Consider the following 17,725-nt stretch of genomic DNA (forward strand, 5'->3'; position numbering starts at 1 on the left):
CACTTAAAAAAAAAAAGAAAAAAAAAAGAAAAAGAAGTATATCTTCCAGAAATATCTATTAAAGAAATCCAATAAATCATAAATTGACAACAAAAAATACTTTCCTGCAATTAAACCAATTTTGTGCTTGAATAAATAGAGGAAAAAAAAAAAAATTGTTATCGTACAACAGTAACAAGATAACTTGGGCTGGGTTGGGTCACTTGGGCGGTTAGCGGATCTTGTGGCACACATAACAATACACACGCTGAGCAAAGAAAGAAGGAAAAGTCGCTGTAGGCGTGTGTCAAACGATGTCGTAATAGGCGATGCAATAGCCTATCCTCGGAGCTTTCAAAATTTTGGGCTCTCTGCAACTTCCATGGATTCGAAAGCTTCAACAGTTCAGACTCCCCCACAAAACCCCAAAACCATAATTCGGTCACCACCTAAAGGCAGAGACTTCTTGGACCACCTCGAAGCCTACCTCGCAAAACGAGATGGCGTGGACAAGCTCCTCAAGATTTCCAGGTACGCCACCAAGATCGTCCTCGCCTCCTCGGTGCTCCCCGAAACCCTAACCATAACTGGCCGGCTCAAGAGCTTCGATTCCAGCGTGGGACTCAGCCGCAAAGCCTTCCGACTCGGAAAGTTCGTCCAGGACCTCAACGCACTCAAGCACTCCCATTTCGGTTCGAAACAAGAGCTCGTCCTCTCCATCGTCGCCTATGGCGGCGAGGGATTGTATTATTTCGTCGAACAGTTTATCTGGCTATCCAAATCGGGTCTGATCGACGGCAAACACTCGCGCAATTTGCAAAAGATCAGTGCCTGGGCGGAGTTCATCGGGTACATGGGTAGTGTCTCGTTGAAATTGATAGATTTGAAGGGGATCGCCGAGGACGAAGCGTGCTTGGAGACGAGTATTGAGGTCGCGGTTTCCAGGGGAATTGGGTGTCTCGAAGAAGAGCAGAGGTTGAGGAAATTGAGGGAGAAGAAGCTGATGAAGAAGCTCTCGATCGTTCAAGATTTTGCAGATGGGCTAATGGCGTTGGCTGATATTCGCGACGGGAAGGGGCGGCTTTCGGCGCCGCTTTTTGTTTCGTGTGCGGGGCTTTTATCGGCGCTGATTAGCACTCATAAGAATTGGTCGTCTTGCTGAGTTTTTTGGCCTTTTACAAGGTATGATTGCTGGGCACTTGTGGGGTTTTGTTATAATTGTTCACCGAGTTATGAATTTTAGTAGTGATAATTCAAATTGGGAGGGGGGAACGAGATAACTCTGCCGGAGATACAATGTGAAGACCATGAAGGTTCATAACTTCATCGGTTCTCTTGTTTTTACATTTCTTCGAACAAATAAAACCATACAGGGATAGTGGATCAATATATGATATTTTTTACAGTAATTTATTGAAAAAGGTCTTGTTAGAAATGTGCAGAAGTTTAGATTGGCGTTGTCTTTGATATCTCCTTTATTTTAGCTAAGGAAGTTAAATGGTTTTCGTGCTGGACACATTTGGTACTGAAATTCATGTCTTTTGGCATATGAACTACTTTACTAGTTAAAGTTAAATCATTCCTAGCCTTTCTTTTGGAGAAATCGGTCCCAAACCTAAATACATTGAGTTGTTTCTGCCCCAAAATTATGCTAGAAATCGGTGGGCTCCTATATATTTATGCAGACTCCCAGAAATTCCGGGCTCCTATAGTATCCTTGACCTTTAATTGGGACCATGATGAATACAAGATGTTTTAAGAATGGTTATCGGATGCAATGAGGCTGTCCATTGCATTGGGCACCTGGTTCTCGCTCTCTTTGAGCAGGTGCCTACGCCCGTGCTCGGGCTTCACCCTATTCGGGCATGTTAGGCCTCACCTGTTCAGGTACTCACTTGAGCCGATCAGGTCCGGGTGCCGTCTCACATGAAGCTGTCCATTTTGTAAAAGGGATTTGGATCCATGTTTTAATGTTCAGTTGCACTCGGGAATTCGTGTCCCTAGGCCTTGGCTCATGTGGTGAAAGGGTGGGGGATCTGAAAATCTTCTGAAAGTCTCAAGATGGTGATCTAAATCCATCTTTGGTACTCTATATGCTTTGATATAAAAGACTTTTTTTTCGTGCTTATTTAGACTTAACTCTCCGAGATACTGTTTCATATAAATAAAACCTCACGGCCATTGTTTCATCACTCTCTCAGTCCATTGTGATAGAAGTGGTGAGTGATTGTTGGCTATGGCCTCAGATGGCACATTTCCACCAATAATAATCCTTTCATTTTGTGTTCTAAATGTACTAATATTTGAACTCTTCGTTAGCAATTTACTTCTATATCCAAGACTGTCATTGCTGCAAATGTTCATTAATTTATCAAAGTGGAAAAATCTAGGCTTTTTCCCTTCCAGTAGGTTAGCTTCTTCTATCAATGCATGTAGCTTATGAGGACATTCTGCTGCACCAACCTCTTTTTTCTGCTACAAAAGAGATCTGTGGTATTCTTCCCTGCTACTTTTGAAGCAATTCGGGTATTCTTTTTGGACAGTTTTTTAGGAGAAGAAAATTCATTCAATTCAGTCTATTAAACTAATATCTATGCTTAGAATATATGATTCTCACATGCATTTTTAAATGCTCTATCAAAAATGCATGCAAGAGTTAGATATATGTTAATTCAATAGATTAGGTTGAAGAAATTTCCTCCAATTCAATTCGACGAAAAACTTGAGAAATGTCGTCTCTATAAAGTATCTTGGTCATGATTATGGCTAGTTATTTTACGTTAGAAAAAAAAAAAAAAAAAAAAAATTGAAAGTGCTAACAGTGATCTCTATGAACTCATTTTTGGTGGATCAAAAGTTATTTTTATAAGCCAATAGTAGCAGTGGGCTGAATTGGTCGTTTCTTAGTTTCTCATCTGTTCCCAGAATGGGTATATTCCTGTTAATGGCGTAAACCCAAGACATTTTAAGCCTTCCCCACACTCAGGTTCCTGCCAATTGGGCCCTTTGGTTCCGCCATATAGACTGCCACAGTTTGGCATTCAAAAGTGTAACCTACCTAAGGAGGGACAACGTTTTTCACCAAATTAAATTATAAGAAATTATTTTAATTTAGTTTATTAAACTAATGTGTTTAAAATGTATCTAATTTTTACACGTGTTTTTAATAAAGCTTAAGATTTGCAATGAATTTTAAAAATGCATATGAGAATTATATATATTTTAAACACGTATCAATTAAATAGATTAGGTTAGAAGAAATTCCTTCGGTCCAGTTTAAAAGAAAATTGTGTCAATAAAAATTAAAATTTTACGGGACTATTTGTTTCTAGAAATTTATACAAATTAAAAAGTAAAAATAATGCCACATCGCAAGAAATGAGACTTTTTTTTTTTTTCCCGTAACTAAGAAAGAGCAAAAAGTTGGAAGAATTTGGTGAGATATGTGAAGGTCAAATCTACACTCATTTTGGTGTGGATGAGTGTAAGGTTGGAGCTCCCTTGGGCTTGGCGTGGATGCGAGGGGATGTAGGGTGGGGCTAGCCTTCAGGGTTACCCACCTCACCTGCCATCAGGGTTGGTAAAGCAAAGGACCATAAAATAACTCAAAGTTGAGACACAAACTAAGTGTTATTTGGAAGTGGAGTGACTCAAATTTGGATTTTAAACTTTAAAAACTCATTCAGTTAATAGATGTTTTGGGCGTTTGGAGTTTGTGCCGATTGTAGATTTCATTGATAAAAATTTGATTTATTTATTTTCACATAATTGAATCTTAAATTTACATATGAATTTGTACCGAAAACAAAAACAAATTTTTTTCCGAACAAGGAATTATTAGAAATATTTCTTATATTAGCCGCTTAATAATTTTTAGATGACAACCTACATTTTAGTCATTAGATAATTGTTAGGTGGTAGTTATCAAAAATAAGTTGTCCTTTGAAAAGAAAAAAGAACAGTTTCGTGAAGATCGTGGCAAGTGGACCAACACGCTCGGTTTATCGGCGGCTTGCACTCACCTCTCACTATCACAAAAAAAAAAAAAAAAAACAAGGCTATTAAAATCCAAACAGCTAATCTACTAATAATCTGTCCAACGGTCCATGTCATAAGGTGTACGAAATCCAAGGGCTTTTCAAGCGCACCACTAACCTTCACGAGCCCATCGAGATGCGTCTTCCCAGATCCGCAGCAAGTCTTCCTCGCTAAGTTTATTCTCCCCCAAAACCTCTCCTGTAAAAAATTCTGGAATAAATGGCTATCCGGTGATTGGAGGCATTCAATAGGCATGGAGTCCGAACTCAAAGATCTCAATCCGACGCAAGGCGAAGCCAATCCCCAACCGCCGCAATCGCCGCAAAGATCCGAGCCCACCCACGACGAGGGCTCGAGCAAAGACGACCGCCCGCTTCTCAAGCCCGAGCCCGCCCCCGTCTCCCACGAGAGCCTTCAAGAGCTCGAGAAGAAATTCGCAGCGTACGTTCGGCATGACGTGTACGGACAAATGGGACGCGGCGAGCTGCCATTGGAGGAGAAGGTCCTGCTCGCAATCGCGCTGGTGACGCTCGTGCCGTTGCGCGTGGTGGCGGCGATGACCATATTGCTGCTGTACTACACGATTTGCCGGATTTGCACGCTGTTCTCGGTGCCGAATCGGGAGGAGGGCGACCAGGAGGACTACGCGCACATGGGCGGGTGGAGGAGGAGCGTGATTATCCAGTGTGGGAGGGCCCTCTCCAGGGCCATGCTTTTCGTTTTTGGGTTTTATTGGATCAACCAGACGTACCGGATTCCTAATAGTCACGACAAATCATCCGCCGTTCAGGTTACCATTCCTATTCTCTCTCTCTGTGATCTGTGATTTTATGTTTCTATGTGCAAAATGGCTTTCTGAAAGCTACTATAAAAACCGTGCCATGAATGACCGTGCCCAAGTCAAATTTCAGGGGCCCAAATATATTTTAAGCCTAAAAGGAAAAAATGGAATTCTTTTTGGTAGTCAACAGGAAGAAAACGACTATTTCTAAAAATCAGCATTACCCTTTTATCGTATGAATTTTTTTGTAAGTAATCGAATTTTATTAAAAAGTGATAGGGCGCAACCCAAATTCTAAGGAAAACATTCAAGACTAGTAATATGAAGACACTAAAGGCGGCTGTCCAGTGAAATAGAGTTTTGGGAAGAAAAAAAAAGGCGGTTGGATCCACCACCGTTCTCTACCCTTTGAGAAGAGCCACACTGCCCTTTCCAGCAAGCAAGCAAGAGATCCACCATCCGCCTAGATATGACCCACTTTAACCCATATGAATTAATCCGTATATGTTGCTTCTTACTTGTTTCCCATTTTGCTGCTTTATTTCAATGGGCAGAATGAAGGAAAAGATGAGTCCGATGTGCCTGAAAGACTTGGGGCAATTATATCAAATCATGTATCCTACATAGATATATTGTTTCACATGTCTTCCTTCTTCCCGAGCTTTGTTGCTAAGGTGTGTTCATTCAACATGCTGCAAAAGAAACAGATTACTTATGCTCTACTTTTGTTTCATTTACTACACTTATGTATTCATCACAGTTTTGGTGTTTTCACTGACATATTTCTGTTCTAAATCTGTGGATTGTATCTGGGTTTCATTGCTAAAGCGATCAGTGGCTAAACTTCCTCTAGTAGGCCTCATCAGGTTAGTTCACTTCATGTTAGCTTCTTTAAGTCTTCTGCTCTCTTGTAATAATTGCTATAATTTTACCATTGAATAGTCTAGTGTAATTGTAGTATATATTTGATTATAATATTTTTTTAATAAGTTATATTTGATTATAATATAAAAGATAGAATATGATAAATAAGATTATATATACTATACACTAAATGATTTTAAACTAGATGGTAATTCGTTAGTGTTTTGACTGCTCAATTCTAAATTTTTATTTTTATTTTTATTTTTTATGACCCATAAATTTCCTTCTGTCTAATGAATTGTTAGAATGCTGACAAACGCAAGACATGTTACTTGGCATAGATTGCATGTGATTTTTTACTCTTATTCAAAACCTACAAACTATCATGAAAACCATGTAATTTTATTTGTTCTGTGCTGGTCAGGTTCTTATTATGTTGAATTGCAACATTAATCACACCATTATTTTTTGATAAGTAAATTGAAAATTTTCTTCTGAAATTTAACTCATCATATATGCAGCATCTGTGCTTAGAGAAGATAATAGCCTTTTCCTTGCTTCCTTGTCTTTTTGTTTAAGTATTTGAAATTGCCATTATATTTAGCTTTAGTCTATGATTGTGGGAAGAGAAAGATGTTATTGTAATGAGTATGTGCTTAAGATCTTTCCTACTAGCTTTGTCTAAGCCTTCTTGGTTCTATCTTTTTCTTTGTCAAGTATTTAATTCTTACCTTTGTGATGTCTAATGTACTTTCTCTATCACCAGAATAGCTTGAATGGTTGAGAAGGGATTTTAAATTCTTATGGCATTTTTTTGGCAGCAAGTGCCTCGGTTGTGTTTACGTCCAGCGGGAGTCAAAGTCATCTGACTTCAAGGGTGTTTCAGGTAGTGCGATATAGATGCCCATGTTCTTTACTCGTTATGTACATTGGAGGATAAGCACATTACTCAAAATGCCTCTCTTGCCATTGTTTTTAGTGTTTATTTTAATTTCCGGGCACACTTTTAAAAAGTATGGTGAGTTGTTATATGAGTTTGCTATATTATTGCTGCAATGCAGTAGAAAAAGATTACAAGTTGTTTTTGAGTTTGTGCATCAAACTTTTAAAAGATATGTTCTGGCTTAATGTAGTTTCATGGACAGAAAAACAAGCAAACAGCAAATTCTGAAATCCGTGAAGTAGTGTGGATAGATAAGTTATGTAACAACTTGCTTTGGTTGACTACAATAAATTCTATTCCATATTTTAACTTATACCAATCTAGATCTGCCCTCCAAAGACTCTTCTTAAGCAAGACCAACACTAAGAAATGGTCATATTAAAAATTTATTTTACTTATAATACTTCACGAGGAGAGGGGCTCTAAAAATGGGAAGGTACAGAAGCCCTCGCTTTACTGTGGGACTTTTCAACAGCATCCTCCCCCTTGATTCTAATCCTTTGATTCCTTGCAGGTGCTGTGACTGAAAGAGTTAAAGAATCTCATCAAAATAAGTCTGCTCCAATGATGATGCTTTTTCCAGGTAATCAATTTCTTATACTATATATGTTGTTATCCATTTGATTTCTGCTGTGTTTTTCATAAACTGCACAACCTGTATCTCCAGTAAAGAAAGACTGAGGTTATTAATAAGTTGCATTGAATTGCAAGAAATAGTTATAATTATATTTAATAATGTACTTTAAATGAAAAAGATTTCCTAAGGTAGAAAGTTTTAAATTGTAAATTAACTACAGCCAAGACTCCTCCTCTATATCCCTAGGTCTTCAAGAGTGTCCATCTGACTGACATAGCTTTTCTGTTGGTAAAGAGTAGCAAATCTCCGGATGGCGAACCTCCCTATTCTTTAACTTTTAGCTTATTCAATGGAAGTCAATAGCATTTGTAGTGTAGGACTGGTGTAATTGTAGCACTACTCTGTTGCTCACTTGCTCTTATGATAAAACAACTGTCTCTAGGGTCACAATAAATTCCCTTCGATTCATCAAAAGTGAACATGGTACACAGTCCCTCTCTGAGGAGCTACAACATTAGGATTTATTATGCATATTTTCCCTGATTACTGTTTAGTGTTTACTTCTTTTTAATTTGTCTTCAATTTCGTTGCAGAAGGGACAACTACAAATGGAGACTACCTCCTGCCATTCAAGACAGGTGCATTTCTACCAAAAGCGCCGGTGCTTCCAGTGATTCTAAGATATCCTTACCGAAGATTTAGTCCTGCCTGGGATTCAATATCTGGGGTGAGTGCTTCTTATGCTCAACTTTCATAACCTTTAACAAATCCTGATTAAGAAAGCCAGTATAATACTCTCTTCATCCCAAGATTAAAGTTCACTTGAAAAGGCTAAGAGAGTACAGAAAATGCATTCAACATGTAATTAATATAATGATAAATGGTAATGTGGAAAGTAAAAAGTTACTTTTTGACTTTTGATCATAGACAATAATGTTGGGACACTCCAAAAAAGGAATTTTATTAACCAGTTTAAGGGCAGAGTGGGCATATGTTAACTATTCTCTTGTTCTCCCCTTTAGTAGGAGTATAAATAGAGTATTAGTACCTGCCCTTCCACAACCGGAATGGGCCTCCTAGGACCTCACTTTGGTGGGAGCAGCACTGTGTAATGACTGTTGGTGGATAGTATCTATGCTATCAGTAGGAAAAGAGCCCTGATTTATTACTTGATGTCCTCCTACTGAAATTCTAAGGGGCTTGTTGTTTTCTTATTATAGATTATTTAATATGAGTTATTTATTTCTCATAGGCCTGGGAATTCTCAGTCAATGGTACTGATGGAATTGTCAGCTTAAAAAATTATCTGCTTAGAACTTAATCACAAAATTATAGGTTCATTCAAGCTTGGTTAGACTTAATCTTATTGCTCAAAGTGTGAGTTCTTGTGGAAAAAACTCGTCAGGGAAACTTTTGATGTTTGTCTGTGATTGATTAAATAGTCATTTAACTCATAGACATATTTATGTGCAACAGAAAGTTCAAATCTGCATGTACTCTAAATGCTTCTTAGGAGTTAAAGTGTTTGGAGAAAATGTTGTGTTTGTTGCAACTTGTACACTTTGAATCTTAATTTTGATCTGATTCTTTACTTGCAGGTGAGACATGTCATTTTTCTACTCTGTCAATTTGTAAATCACTTAGAGGTGGTACGATTACCTACTTACTACCCCTCAGAGCAAGAAAAGGATGATCCAAAACTTTATGCTAGTAATGTTAGAAGGTTGATGGCAAGTGAGGTATGCATTTCCAATCATTTTTCATATAAAATTACTAAAAACTAATTTCACTACATCTAGCGTTCTTGCTTGAGAATGTAACCATTAGTTTATAATCAGACATATATTGGAGCCTGTCCTTTACTGAAAGGTCAGAATTACCTCTACATAACTCCAACTAGTTACCTCCCAAGCTGCATAAAAGGCTGTATTTTGAAATTCATCCTTGATTTTAATTGTTTAAGGTTCTTGTTTATGGGGAATCATCTCTCTTTAAAATTTTCTGAGTCCCAGATCATAGTGGTTGTACATACTAAGAGGTCATAACATGCATAGCAGTATGGTACTTACCTAAGAAAAGCATTAACAGTCTGGTGAAAGTCAAATTTGTGACACAGATGAGATCTTGTACATGCTGATCTTTACGCGAAGTGCTTAATATGTTGAAAATCTACTTGGAATATTGCCCAAAGGATAAGCGGCAATTAATCTCCATACATTCATACGAAGTCACTTCAATAGCTGAGCTTGAACCATGACAAACCTGTATGCAGTATTAACTAACATTAACGAGTAATTAAACACATTACCAGTACTCTTGCCAAAGAAATTAAGAATGTCTCCTTTTTCATCCAAATGCTTCAAAAGTTCTTGATTAGACCAAATTTAATGAACTACGCTACAATAATTTATTTGATGGAATAGAGAGACAATATTGCTAGTGCATTCCCATGGAAGTGGATGAAGTTTGATTTCTATACATAACTAGTCTTATCCAATTTTTTGACCAGTCATTCATAAAATCATATAGTCCTTTAAGGTTTGAGGTGACCTGTAACTGTATGGAACCACTTGCTGAGGTTGGCCACGTGGTTTATCAATGTTGTTTTGATATATGGCGCTGTTCACTGGTTAAAAGAAGGAAGTTGTTGCAGTATTGAATAGTTAGAATACCAAAAGTGGTTACTGCATGTGATGTGAAACTAGATTGTGGTGCTATGTAAGAGGGAATAGGGTTCCAGTTCTTAGGATTGCAAATAAAAGGACTCCATGGCAACCTTAAGATTTTCTAAGGTTCCAGTAGTGACTGGATATAAATGGCGAAAACATATCTAATTTTCTTCTTTCTCTTGAGCCAAAGCCAAAGAGAGTCAGTCCTTGGATGAGCCCTAATGCAAGTAGAGAAGAATGGGGAAATGAGACATGCTCTTTCAGCATATGTTGTAAGCTTTCCCATCATTAATTAAGATAATACAAAGAAGTGAGGCCTAAGGCACCTCTATTCTATCATGACTACTTTATGGAGGCAAAATCAGTTATAGCAAAGAAGCGATGACATCTATTTTATCAATAAGTTCTTTGGTTTGTGGCCCTTTTTCAATTTGTAATGCCATTGTTGCCGTATGCGGTCATTGATACTAACTTGGTTTTAATGCTGTCGCGTTATTTTTGTGTGCAGGGTAATTTGATACAGTCAGATATTGGGCTGCCTGAGAAGAGAATATATCACGCTGCTCTCAATGGTAATAATAGCCTGCCTAGTGTTTTGCATCAGAAAGACGATTGATAATTTCATGGCTTCGCTCCCAAATGATATCTTGTGCCAGTTGAGTTTCTTAGTCTCAATTGGTATTTGCTCATGAATGCACAGGCATAGCTGGGCGTGTACTCACCCATTTATATGAACATCGGCGTGTTGTTATCGCCTTGTAACATTTTTACAGAAAATATGGCCGTTAAATAGTGTTTTTTTTTTAATGTGCTGATGGATCTATTCTATGAGTTATATGGGCTCATGTGCTAGTCACATACTCAATAATTTTATGCCCTTAAAACCCTTCTAAGACAGAACTATGCATCTGTAAATCTGAATCATCTCTTTCGTGTGCCTGCAGGTTTGTTATCTCAATGCTAATTCGGATTCGCCGTCTGTATATTCGTCGTATAATTCTACTATTAGAAAAAATGAAATGAAATTTATTCTGAAAATTATGTGATGAATGAGTATTGTTTTTGTCCGATCAGTTGACATGTACTTATCTAGTATTAGAGCAGGCCGTTCTCTGATGTTTGAAGATCCTGGAAGATTATTCTGTTTGACTTATGAGGTGACTTAGGTGCTTCTCGTTGCTGCTGCTGCTGAATATTCAATGTCTTCGTAATTGTTAAAACTTGGGGTTTGTTTGAAGGATTAGGATTTTCTCCATTTCAAGCGAAATTGAGAAGATTCATTTCATGATTCATATTAGATAGATCAAGTAGTGTAAATGTTGTCACATCATTTAAATTTTAAATGGCAATTTAAATGACATGACACCATTTTATTTTTAAGGGCCTGAGCGGGTCAGATAAATACAATGCACAAAGTGCCCTTGTTAAGTTATTTTTGAATATCAAATTCTTAATTCTTTTTATTTTTAATTTTTAGTTTTTTACTTTTCTGTAGTAATTTCTAGCTACTGCTTACATCTTTTTGGTTTTATAGTATCTAGTAAGCCTAATTAGTACCGCGAATAACCGGAAAAACAACTCCTGCTTTTTTCGTTCTAAATCAAAATCCCAATCTCGAAGAGATAATGGAACCAGGAAAAAAAAAAAAAAAAGGAAGAAAAGAAATTGTTCGAGAGAAATTTAATAGGCCGCTCTGCACCTCTATTTGTTTCTATTTAGGGAAAAGTATAGATTTGATGAAGTTTATCGATTAAGAGGATAACTAAGCCCCAAAAACATTTACCAAAGGACTTTTATTCTTTAAAGTCCTACTTTTATATTTTATTTCTTGCCAAGTAAGCCATCTTATAATTCTAGTTTTTGAAAATTATTATTTTTATTATTTTTTATAATTATGTTCTTTTAGCCGAGCAATTTGGATAAATAATATGAAAAACCATATATGAAACCCAACTGCGCGGTTAGGCTCGCATTATTTACTCAAATTATTAGCCATCCGAACAAATAATTAGTATGAATCCAATCCCTTAAAAGACACTATATATTTTGGGTCAAAACAGTGAGCTACCTACCATTCAATGCGGTAATCTCTGCAATTGTGAAGGAATCGATTCCATTCCCTAGTGCGGTTCCACTTTAATTTACTTTCCCCAAAAAACAAGATTCCACCAATTGCATGCCCAAATTTCACCTTTTAAAAGAACAAAGTAAAAGACTTGTCCGACGTGGACAGACGAGCAAATCCAACAATCGAGCATCCGATTCCAATAGTCCAGAGACAACGTCCCGTCGTCCCCAACCCTTTTTGCTCTCTTATTTTCAATTACTAGTGCCAATTCCACCAACCATCACATAGTCATAGAAGGAGTATTTACATGTGAAAAGTAACTTTAGAGTAGAAAAAATAGTTGCATAGAAAAATATGAATTTATACTCTCTCTCTCTCTCTCTCTCTCTCTCTCTCTCCCGTGCGTGGACTCAAGGAAGACCCGAACATATAAAATATTTAATTGACAATAAAAAATAAATTATGGAGTCAGTGTTCAAATTCAGAATCTTTACTCTTATACAATGTTAAATCACTACTTATTTTAAAAACTTAAAGTAATAGGATGAATTAATCTTTTGGAATACGTAGTGATTTCACACTAAAATACGTAGTTTTGCAGAGAAGTTGCCATTGAAAATACCAAAAAAAATAAATAAATACAGAAGGGTTAAGAAATGCAATGTACCCGCTAAAGGAGGGCAATGCTTTGATATATTTACGGTTTCTTCTGTGTCAAGGAAGAGTTGAATGGTATCTTCTCAGTAGTTTTGACAGCAGAGTAGCGTTACAACAATGACAAGCATCACCCCCACAAACTTTACTAAAAATTCAGAAGAAATTTAAGGGACGGCAAGCCTTCAAGGGCTTTGCGAACAAAACAAATTTCCCTTAGCAAGCTAGTGAAGCCGGTTAATGTATCAAAAACATTCAAGAATTACATACCCCCGAAGCAATTTCTCACCTTTCTTTCAAGGAACCATTGTTGGACCTTCTCAATTCCCATGGCGGTAAGCAGCCTTTCAAGGGTGATTGTAGAAACATCGAAGATGTTGACAATTGCCTTTGCCGCATGGAGATAGAAGACAGGCAACTGAAGGCACTTCTTAGCCTTTTCTTCTCACTATCATACAGTTGGCAACTAGGATCATGCCTTACAGCAGAGATCTTGAGGGCTTTGGGAAGGACACAGTTGCATACTGAACCTACCCGAAATTAAACAAAGATTATTCAAAACAACTGCATAAAAATCATTGCAGAACACCTTTGATACTAACCAATCTGAGGCTAACACCTTCGGAAAAGACACTTATATTGAAATGAGTAGAATAATGCTACTCTTCACACCTATTTCACACCAGTTGATGTGTCATGTTTTAAGATAGAAGTTACCATCAAGTTGAAAATTCAACAATAGTTCAAGTCACATTGATTATGAAGACGTCTACGATTGCCAAGGCTGAAATAGCAAAGTCTTGGGAGGCTGTGATAGCCAGTAAATCTTCCAATTAAGACTTGCATTATAAAAAAAAAAAAATACTAGGTCTTTTGTGACAAAATCTATCACCTCTTGACTGGATAGGTGGCATAACCATTATGGGACAAGAATTTAAAAGGGGTCCAATTTTTGTGGACACAAGCAAGTTTTTGAATTCAAAATGCTTATTAATAAAATTTTGTACGAAATTCTGTGCAAATAATACCAATGTGTCAAGCAGTGGAATTAGGAAAGAGTTACCTATTTTTGCCAGTCGATTTACCCATTTTGGGATTTGTTTTCCTGTCAGCATGTAACATATGTCCTTGCAGAAATGGTTGCAGTTCTTGGCAATTAAGTGATATGTATCACCATTGTAGCTTGCTGACTCGCGCTCCATGAATTCTCTCACCTGAATAGGGTCCAAGCATGTGGTCCCAATGAATATTGACTTCCTGAACTTGAAGCCTGGGCACTGCCGAGGTTCAACCTCAAACACGCCACTCGTGGGGTAGTCATGTGCTCCGAATGCATATTCTACACCATGAACTGTACAGTGCAGTTGGGGATATCAGAAATTTTGCACTTCATTTGATAAGTTTAAAGTAGAGAAGTGCTACACTTACTGAATTTTCTCCTTGAAAGTTGGTTCCCAAGTAATGTGTCTCCATCCCATGGGATGGTGACACATTTCTCAAAATAATAGATCACAAGTGATGTTGACACATTATTTGGGAAACCAACTTTTGGGGAGAAAATTTGGTGAGTGTAGCATTCTCCATCTCTATAACTAGCTACTGTCTTATAAATGTATAAAGCGCGTGTAGACCGACACTTTGTCTATTCCTCTATGGATAGTATCAATAACATAAAAAAGTAGTGTATAGACAGAAATCATAGAGTTGAAACTAAATATAGCTAAGCATCCGAGTCTATGTAATCCCGGGAATAATGCTAACTATGATCATTTTGAATGAAGACACTATATTTAAGGCAGATCTTAAAAAGATGCATGAAGGTAAAAGTACCTAAGCTTACCTTCCACACCAGAGTGAAAGATACCAAAGCCTGCCCAATAAACATAGCCATTCATGGGTGTCAAGTCATACACATTGAGATGGACTGGTGCATTGCCTGGACCATAGCTAGTTGACTTCACCTTAGGAAACAGACAAAAACGGGTGGCTGATTTGCTTTTCAAACGAAGAGGCATAATGGATTTCCATCCTTTCTTTGATCCAATCTTCATGTTTCTTCAATAGTCAAATTAGAAATCAGTCAATGACCGTCTCCGACCTGCGCATATGGGCAAAGATTGAAAGATACAAACACTATCCCCATCATTTACGGTATTTGATGAATTAACAACAATGCAAAATGAAAACACAAGAAAACAAAGAAAAACAACCCAAAAAAGGGGTCAAAAGAGCACAGTTATTGGATATACCAGCTACGGATTCCTCTTCAGATGCTCAACAACTCTAATACAACTAAATTGTTTCTTTTTATATTTTTCAAGACAATGTGATTATTTTTCTCATAATTAACATTCCTTAATGTAGCTAAAGAAAATTACTATTTTCATGATCAAGTATTTGTAACATGGAAGGTTGCAGTTCAGAACCATACCGGTGTTAAGGAATAAATCCTATATGATGTGTCTTTTCTAGTTTCCAGTTGCAGTTGACAAAAGAGGGCATAGTGGGGAGTATTGAATCCAAAGAATTCGTTACAGGGGATGTACCTTCAAACTTGGTCAGGATAACAAAATAAGTTGAAGTTTGGAAATTTTGCTGAATGTGGAAAGGAACTTTTGAGGATTTGGAAAAGAAAAAAAAATCAAAAATTCACTTTGCCATTAGTCATCTTCAACAATATGGACCCCCTTTCTTTAGACCAGCTTTCATCACTGTTTACCCTTGAAATCAAGTACTCAACTGGCAAATTGGAGCAACATTATCAAGCATCAAGGCTCCCAGGATTCTGAATCTTTCTTAAATTTATCCTACATATTAAGATATCCTTTTCAACATCACCTTAATCAATCATTTGCAATCTCTAGCTGTCAAATTGACATTAATTAAAGGATAGTGATTACTTAATGGCATTCACCTATACATGTTTAGACTGTCAAATATGGTTTCTATCTCTGATGTAGGTGTTTCTCTTGTACTAGCTAGTTATGATTCTTTGTTATTTTCTCCTTTTTCTTTCTTTTTAACAATTTTGAATCAAACCAGTCAAAAATGATAATACTTATAGTTAGTCAGTCTCTTAGGAAATTAAAATAAAACGATAGAGAATCTGCAGAGTCGTCAACATGTTAGCAAATAGCAACCATATGCATCAGAGTAGTTGGCTTTACTTTAATAGTTAGTCACCAATCAGTTTGTCTAAGGACAATTGATACAGGCAGAGAGAGAGGGAGATAGAAGTAAAGAAACAGCTCGAAACCTCAACAACTCTGTATTCCAGTTGGAGTTGGCAATGAAAATTTTACACCACAAACATAAAAATTGTGAAAAATTAAAACCCAACAAGAATGTGTAGTTCTAAATAAACTCGCCAATCTCTCACTACAAAGCATAATGTTATATGATCTGAGATAGAGGATAACTGAGAAGAAAATACAACTCCAAACTACTCATAATTTCATAAAATCACCGAATGAGAGGATTTCTTTACTACCCAAAACTTTAACCTAAATTACAATTTCAAGTACTGCATTTTCCTGATAAGTTCTGAAAATAGCCAAGTTCATCATAATTATTAATTAACAACAACTGCAGCATTAATTTCAAAAAAGTGAAAGGAACAATTTTCCTGAGTGATCAAGACAACAGGTCAACTTCAAATTTCAGAACAGAGAAAGAATCATTTCAGATCTAGTTGAAATGTAATGAACGAGAAAGAAAAAAAAATGTACAACAGAAAACAGCAACATAATCAACCTGTCCTTCAAAGAAAGAGATCAGTCATATAAGAGTGCTAGCCGTAGCTCCACTGAAACCCAATAATAAGAAACAGAAACTTTCTGTTTGATTACTGGGAAAACAAAGGAACTGATGACAGGACTTGGTATATTCCAATACCCACTTTCAAACCAAAAACCATTATGAGAATCCAAGTTCTTATTTCTTTCCTCCAAATTTTCTCAGCAACCAAACGGGCCCAGAATATATAATTACTATAAACAAAGACGAATAAAGAACTTAAAGCAATGGGTACCCAAGACCAACCCAAAAGACAAAAACTTGAGGAAATAGAAAGACAAGGCTTACTATTCAAGAAAACCGAGGGAGTAGAGGAACTCACAGATTTAGAGAGCACGGGCATTAGAGCCCAAGAAAACCACCTTCTTTTGCATTGCAACCACTATGGTTCAGAGCACAAGTATGATCTTCCAAAGGCCTTGCTTTTCCTCAAGCAAAGACACCCATTCCTGAATTCTGACGCAACAAGAAAAAGAAAAAAAGAAAAAAAAGCCAAAATTGGGAAGTCAAGGCCAAATCTCCCTCTCTTTCTCTCTCCCTCTCCCCTTTGTCTTTTTATTTTCACTGCCACTAAATAGCAGACAAACTACCGGATAATTGCTTAGTTTAGTTCAAGTTTAGTTCCAGATATAGGAGTGCCATCGCACTGTTTTTATCCTGTAAGTCCAATCTCATTGCATTTCCGTGAGCTCATTCTGACCCAACTCTCTTTAAATGATTTGGCTACCTGTAGGCTGTAGAGACAGCATACTGTGGAGTGAGGACCCACTATCATACTGCTCCGAATCCTATTCTTTACTGTCCAACTTTTTGGGACGGGAATTAGGCAACTCAAAGCAGTAAATTAGATGCTTTTTAACCCAAAAACAGTAAATGAGACTATTTTCACCTTTTACTCCCTCCAACAGGTATTAGGACCCCACTTGATTGAATAAGTACACATTATCAGAGCCCTTTCTCATTAGCTGTTTAAATTAGGGGTAATTCAGTTAGGAATTACAGTCAATCATAACCCAACATTTTGTACATTTTATTGCAGTCAATTCAAGCAGTAAATGAGAGAGAAAGTATTGATTGAGTTAATTTGTTCAAATAAGTGTTTGGACTGCAGCATGATTGAGTGTAATCCGGCCAGAAATTACAGCCAGTTCTGATAAAAATTCTATCCTCATAGCCCCATGTGATTATTATGTGGGATAAATATTTTTTTTGTTATTGGGTTTAATATTTTGAGTGTATGACATTTGTGTGATGCATATAATATAATATAAAGTCATTAAAAAGGTGCTGATATTATGTGTGCTTTTCACGGATTTGTTTGTGGTTTTAAAGAGAAAGCGAAAAAGATTAATGTGGA

At 36.9% G+C, this 17,725-nt stretch overlaps 3 protein-coding genes across 5 annotated transcripts; 2 read left to right on the plus strand and 1 right to left on the minus strand.

Moving 5' to 3' along the window:
• Positions 1–278: 278 nt before the first annotated feature.
• LOC133865363 (peroxisomal membrane protein 11A) lies at positions 279–1,388 on the plus strand. Its single transcript, XM_062301757.1, has one exon. The coding sequence runs from the start codon at positions 362–364 to the stop codon at positions 1,139–1,141; it is 780 nt and encodes a 259-aa protein (XP_062157741.1). The 5' UTR covers positions 279–361; the 3' UTR covers positions 1,142–1,388.
• Positions 1,389–4,074: 2,686 nt separating this feature from the next.
• LOC133865953 (lysophospholipid acyltransferase LPEAT1) lies at positions 4,075–11,321 on the plus strand. Of its 3 annotated transcripts, none has more exons than XM_062302489.1 (9): positions 4,075–4,807; positions 5,353–5,472; positions 5,627–5,664; positions 6,484–6,548; positions 7,120–7,188; positions 7,776–7,909; positions 8,781–8,921; positions 10,360–10,423; positions 10,796–11,321. In XM_062302489.1, exons 1-9 carry the CDS (start codon positions 4,271–4,273, stop codon positions 10,813–10,815), a joined length of 1,188 nt encoding a protein of 395 aa, XP_062158473.1. In that variant the 5' UTR covers positions 4,075–4,270; the 3' UTR covers positions 10,816–11,321. The 3 variants fall into 3 exon arrangements, with proteins under 3 accessions (XP_062158473.1, XP_062158472.1, XP_062158471.1); XM_062302488.1 differs by having other exon boundaries at positions 4,076–4,807; positions 10,360–10,506; XM_062302487.1 differs by lacking the exon at positions 10,796–11,321 and having other exon boundaries at positions 4,076–4,807; positions 10,360–10,658.
• Positions 11,322–12,568: 1,247 nt separating this feature from the next.
• On the minus strand, positions 12,569–16,960 carry LOC133867425 (deSI-like protein At4g17486). The gene is made up of 4 exons (XM_062304187.1): positions 16,691–16,960; positions 14,414–14,671; positions 13,637–13,924; positions 12,569–13,103 (listed from the first exon to the last, which is right to left on the minus strand). Exons 2-4 carry the CDS (start codon positions 14,622–14,624, stop codon positions 12,859–12,861), a joined length of 744 nt encoding a protein of 247 aa, XP_062160171.1. The 5' UTR covers positions 14,625–14,671; positions 16,691–16,960; the 3' UTR covers positions 12,569–12,858.
• Positions 16,961–17,725: the final 765 nt, after the last annotated feature.

This window comes from Alnus glutinosa, chromosome 4 (assembly GCF_958979055.1).
Source record: "Alnus glutinosa chromosome 4, dhAlnGlut1.1, whole genome shotgun sequence".
Taxonomy (NCBI): domain Eukaryota; kingdom Viridiplantae; phylum Streptophyta; class Magnoliopsida; order Fagales; family Betulaceae; genus Alnus; species Alnus glutinosa.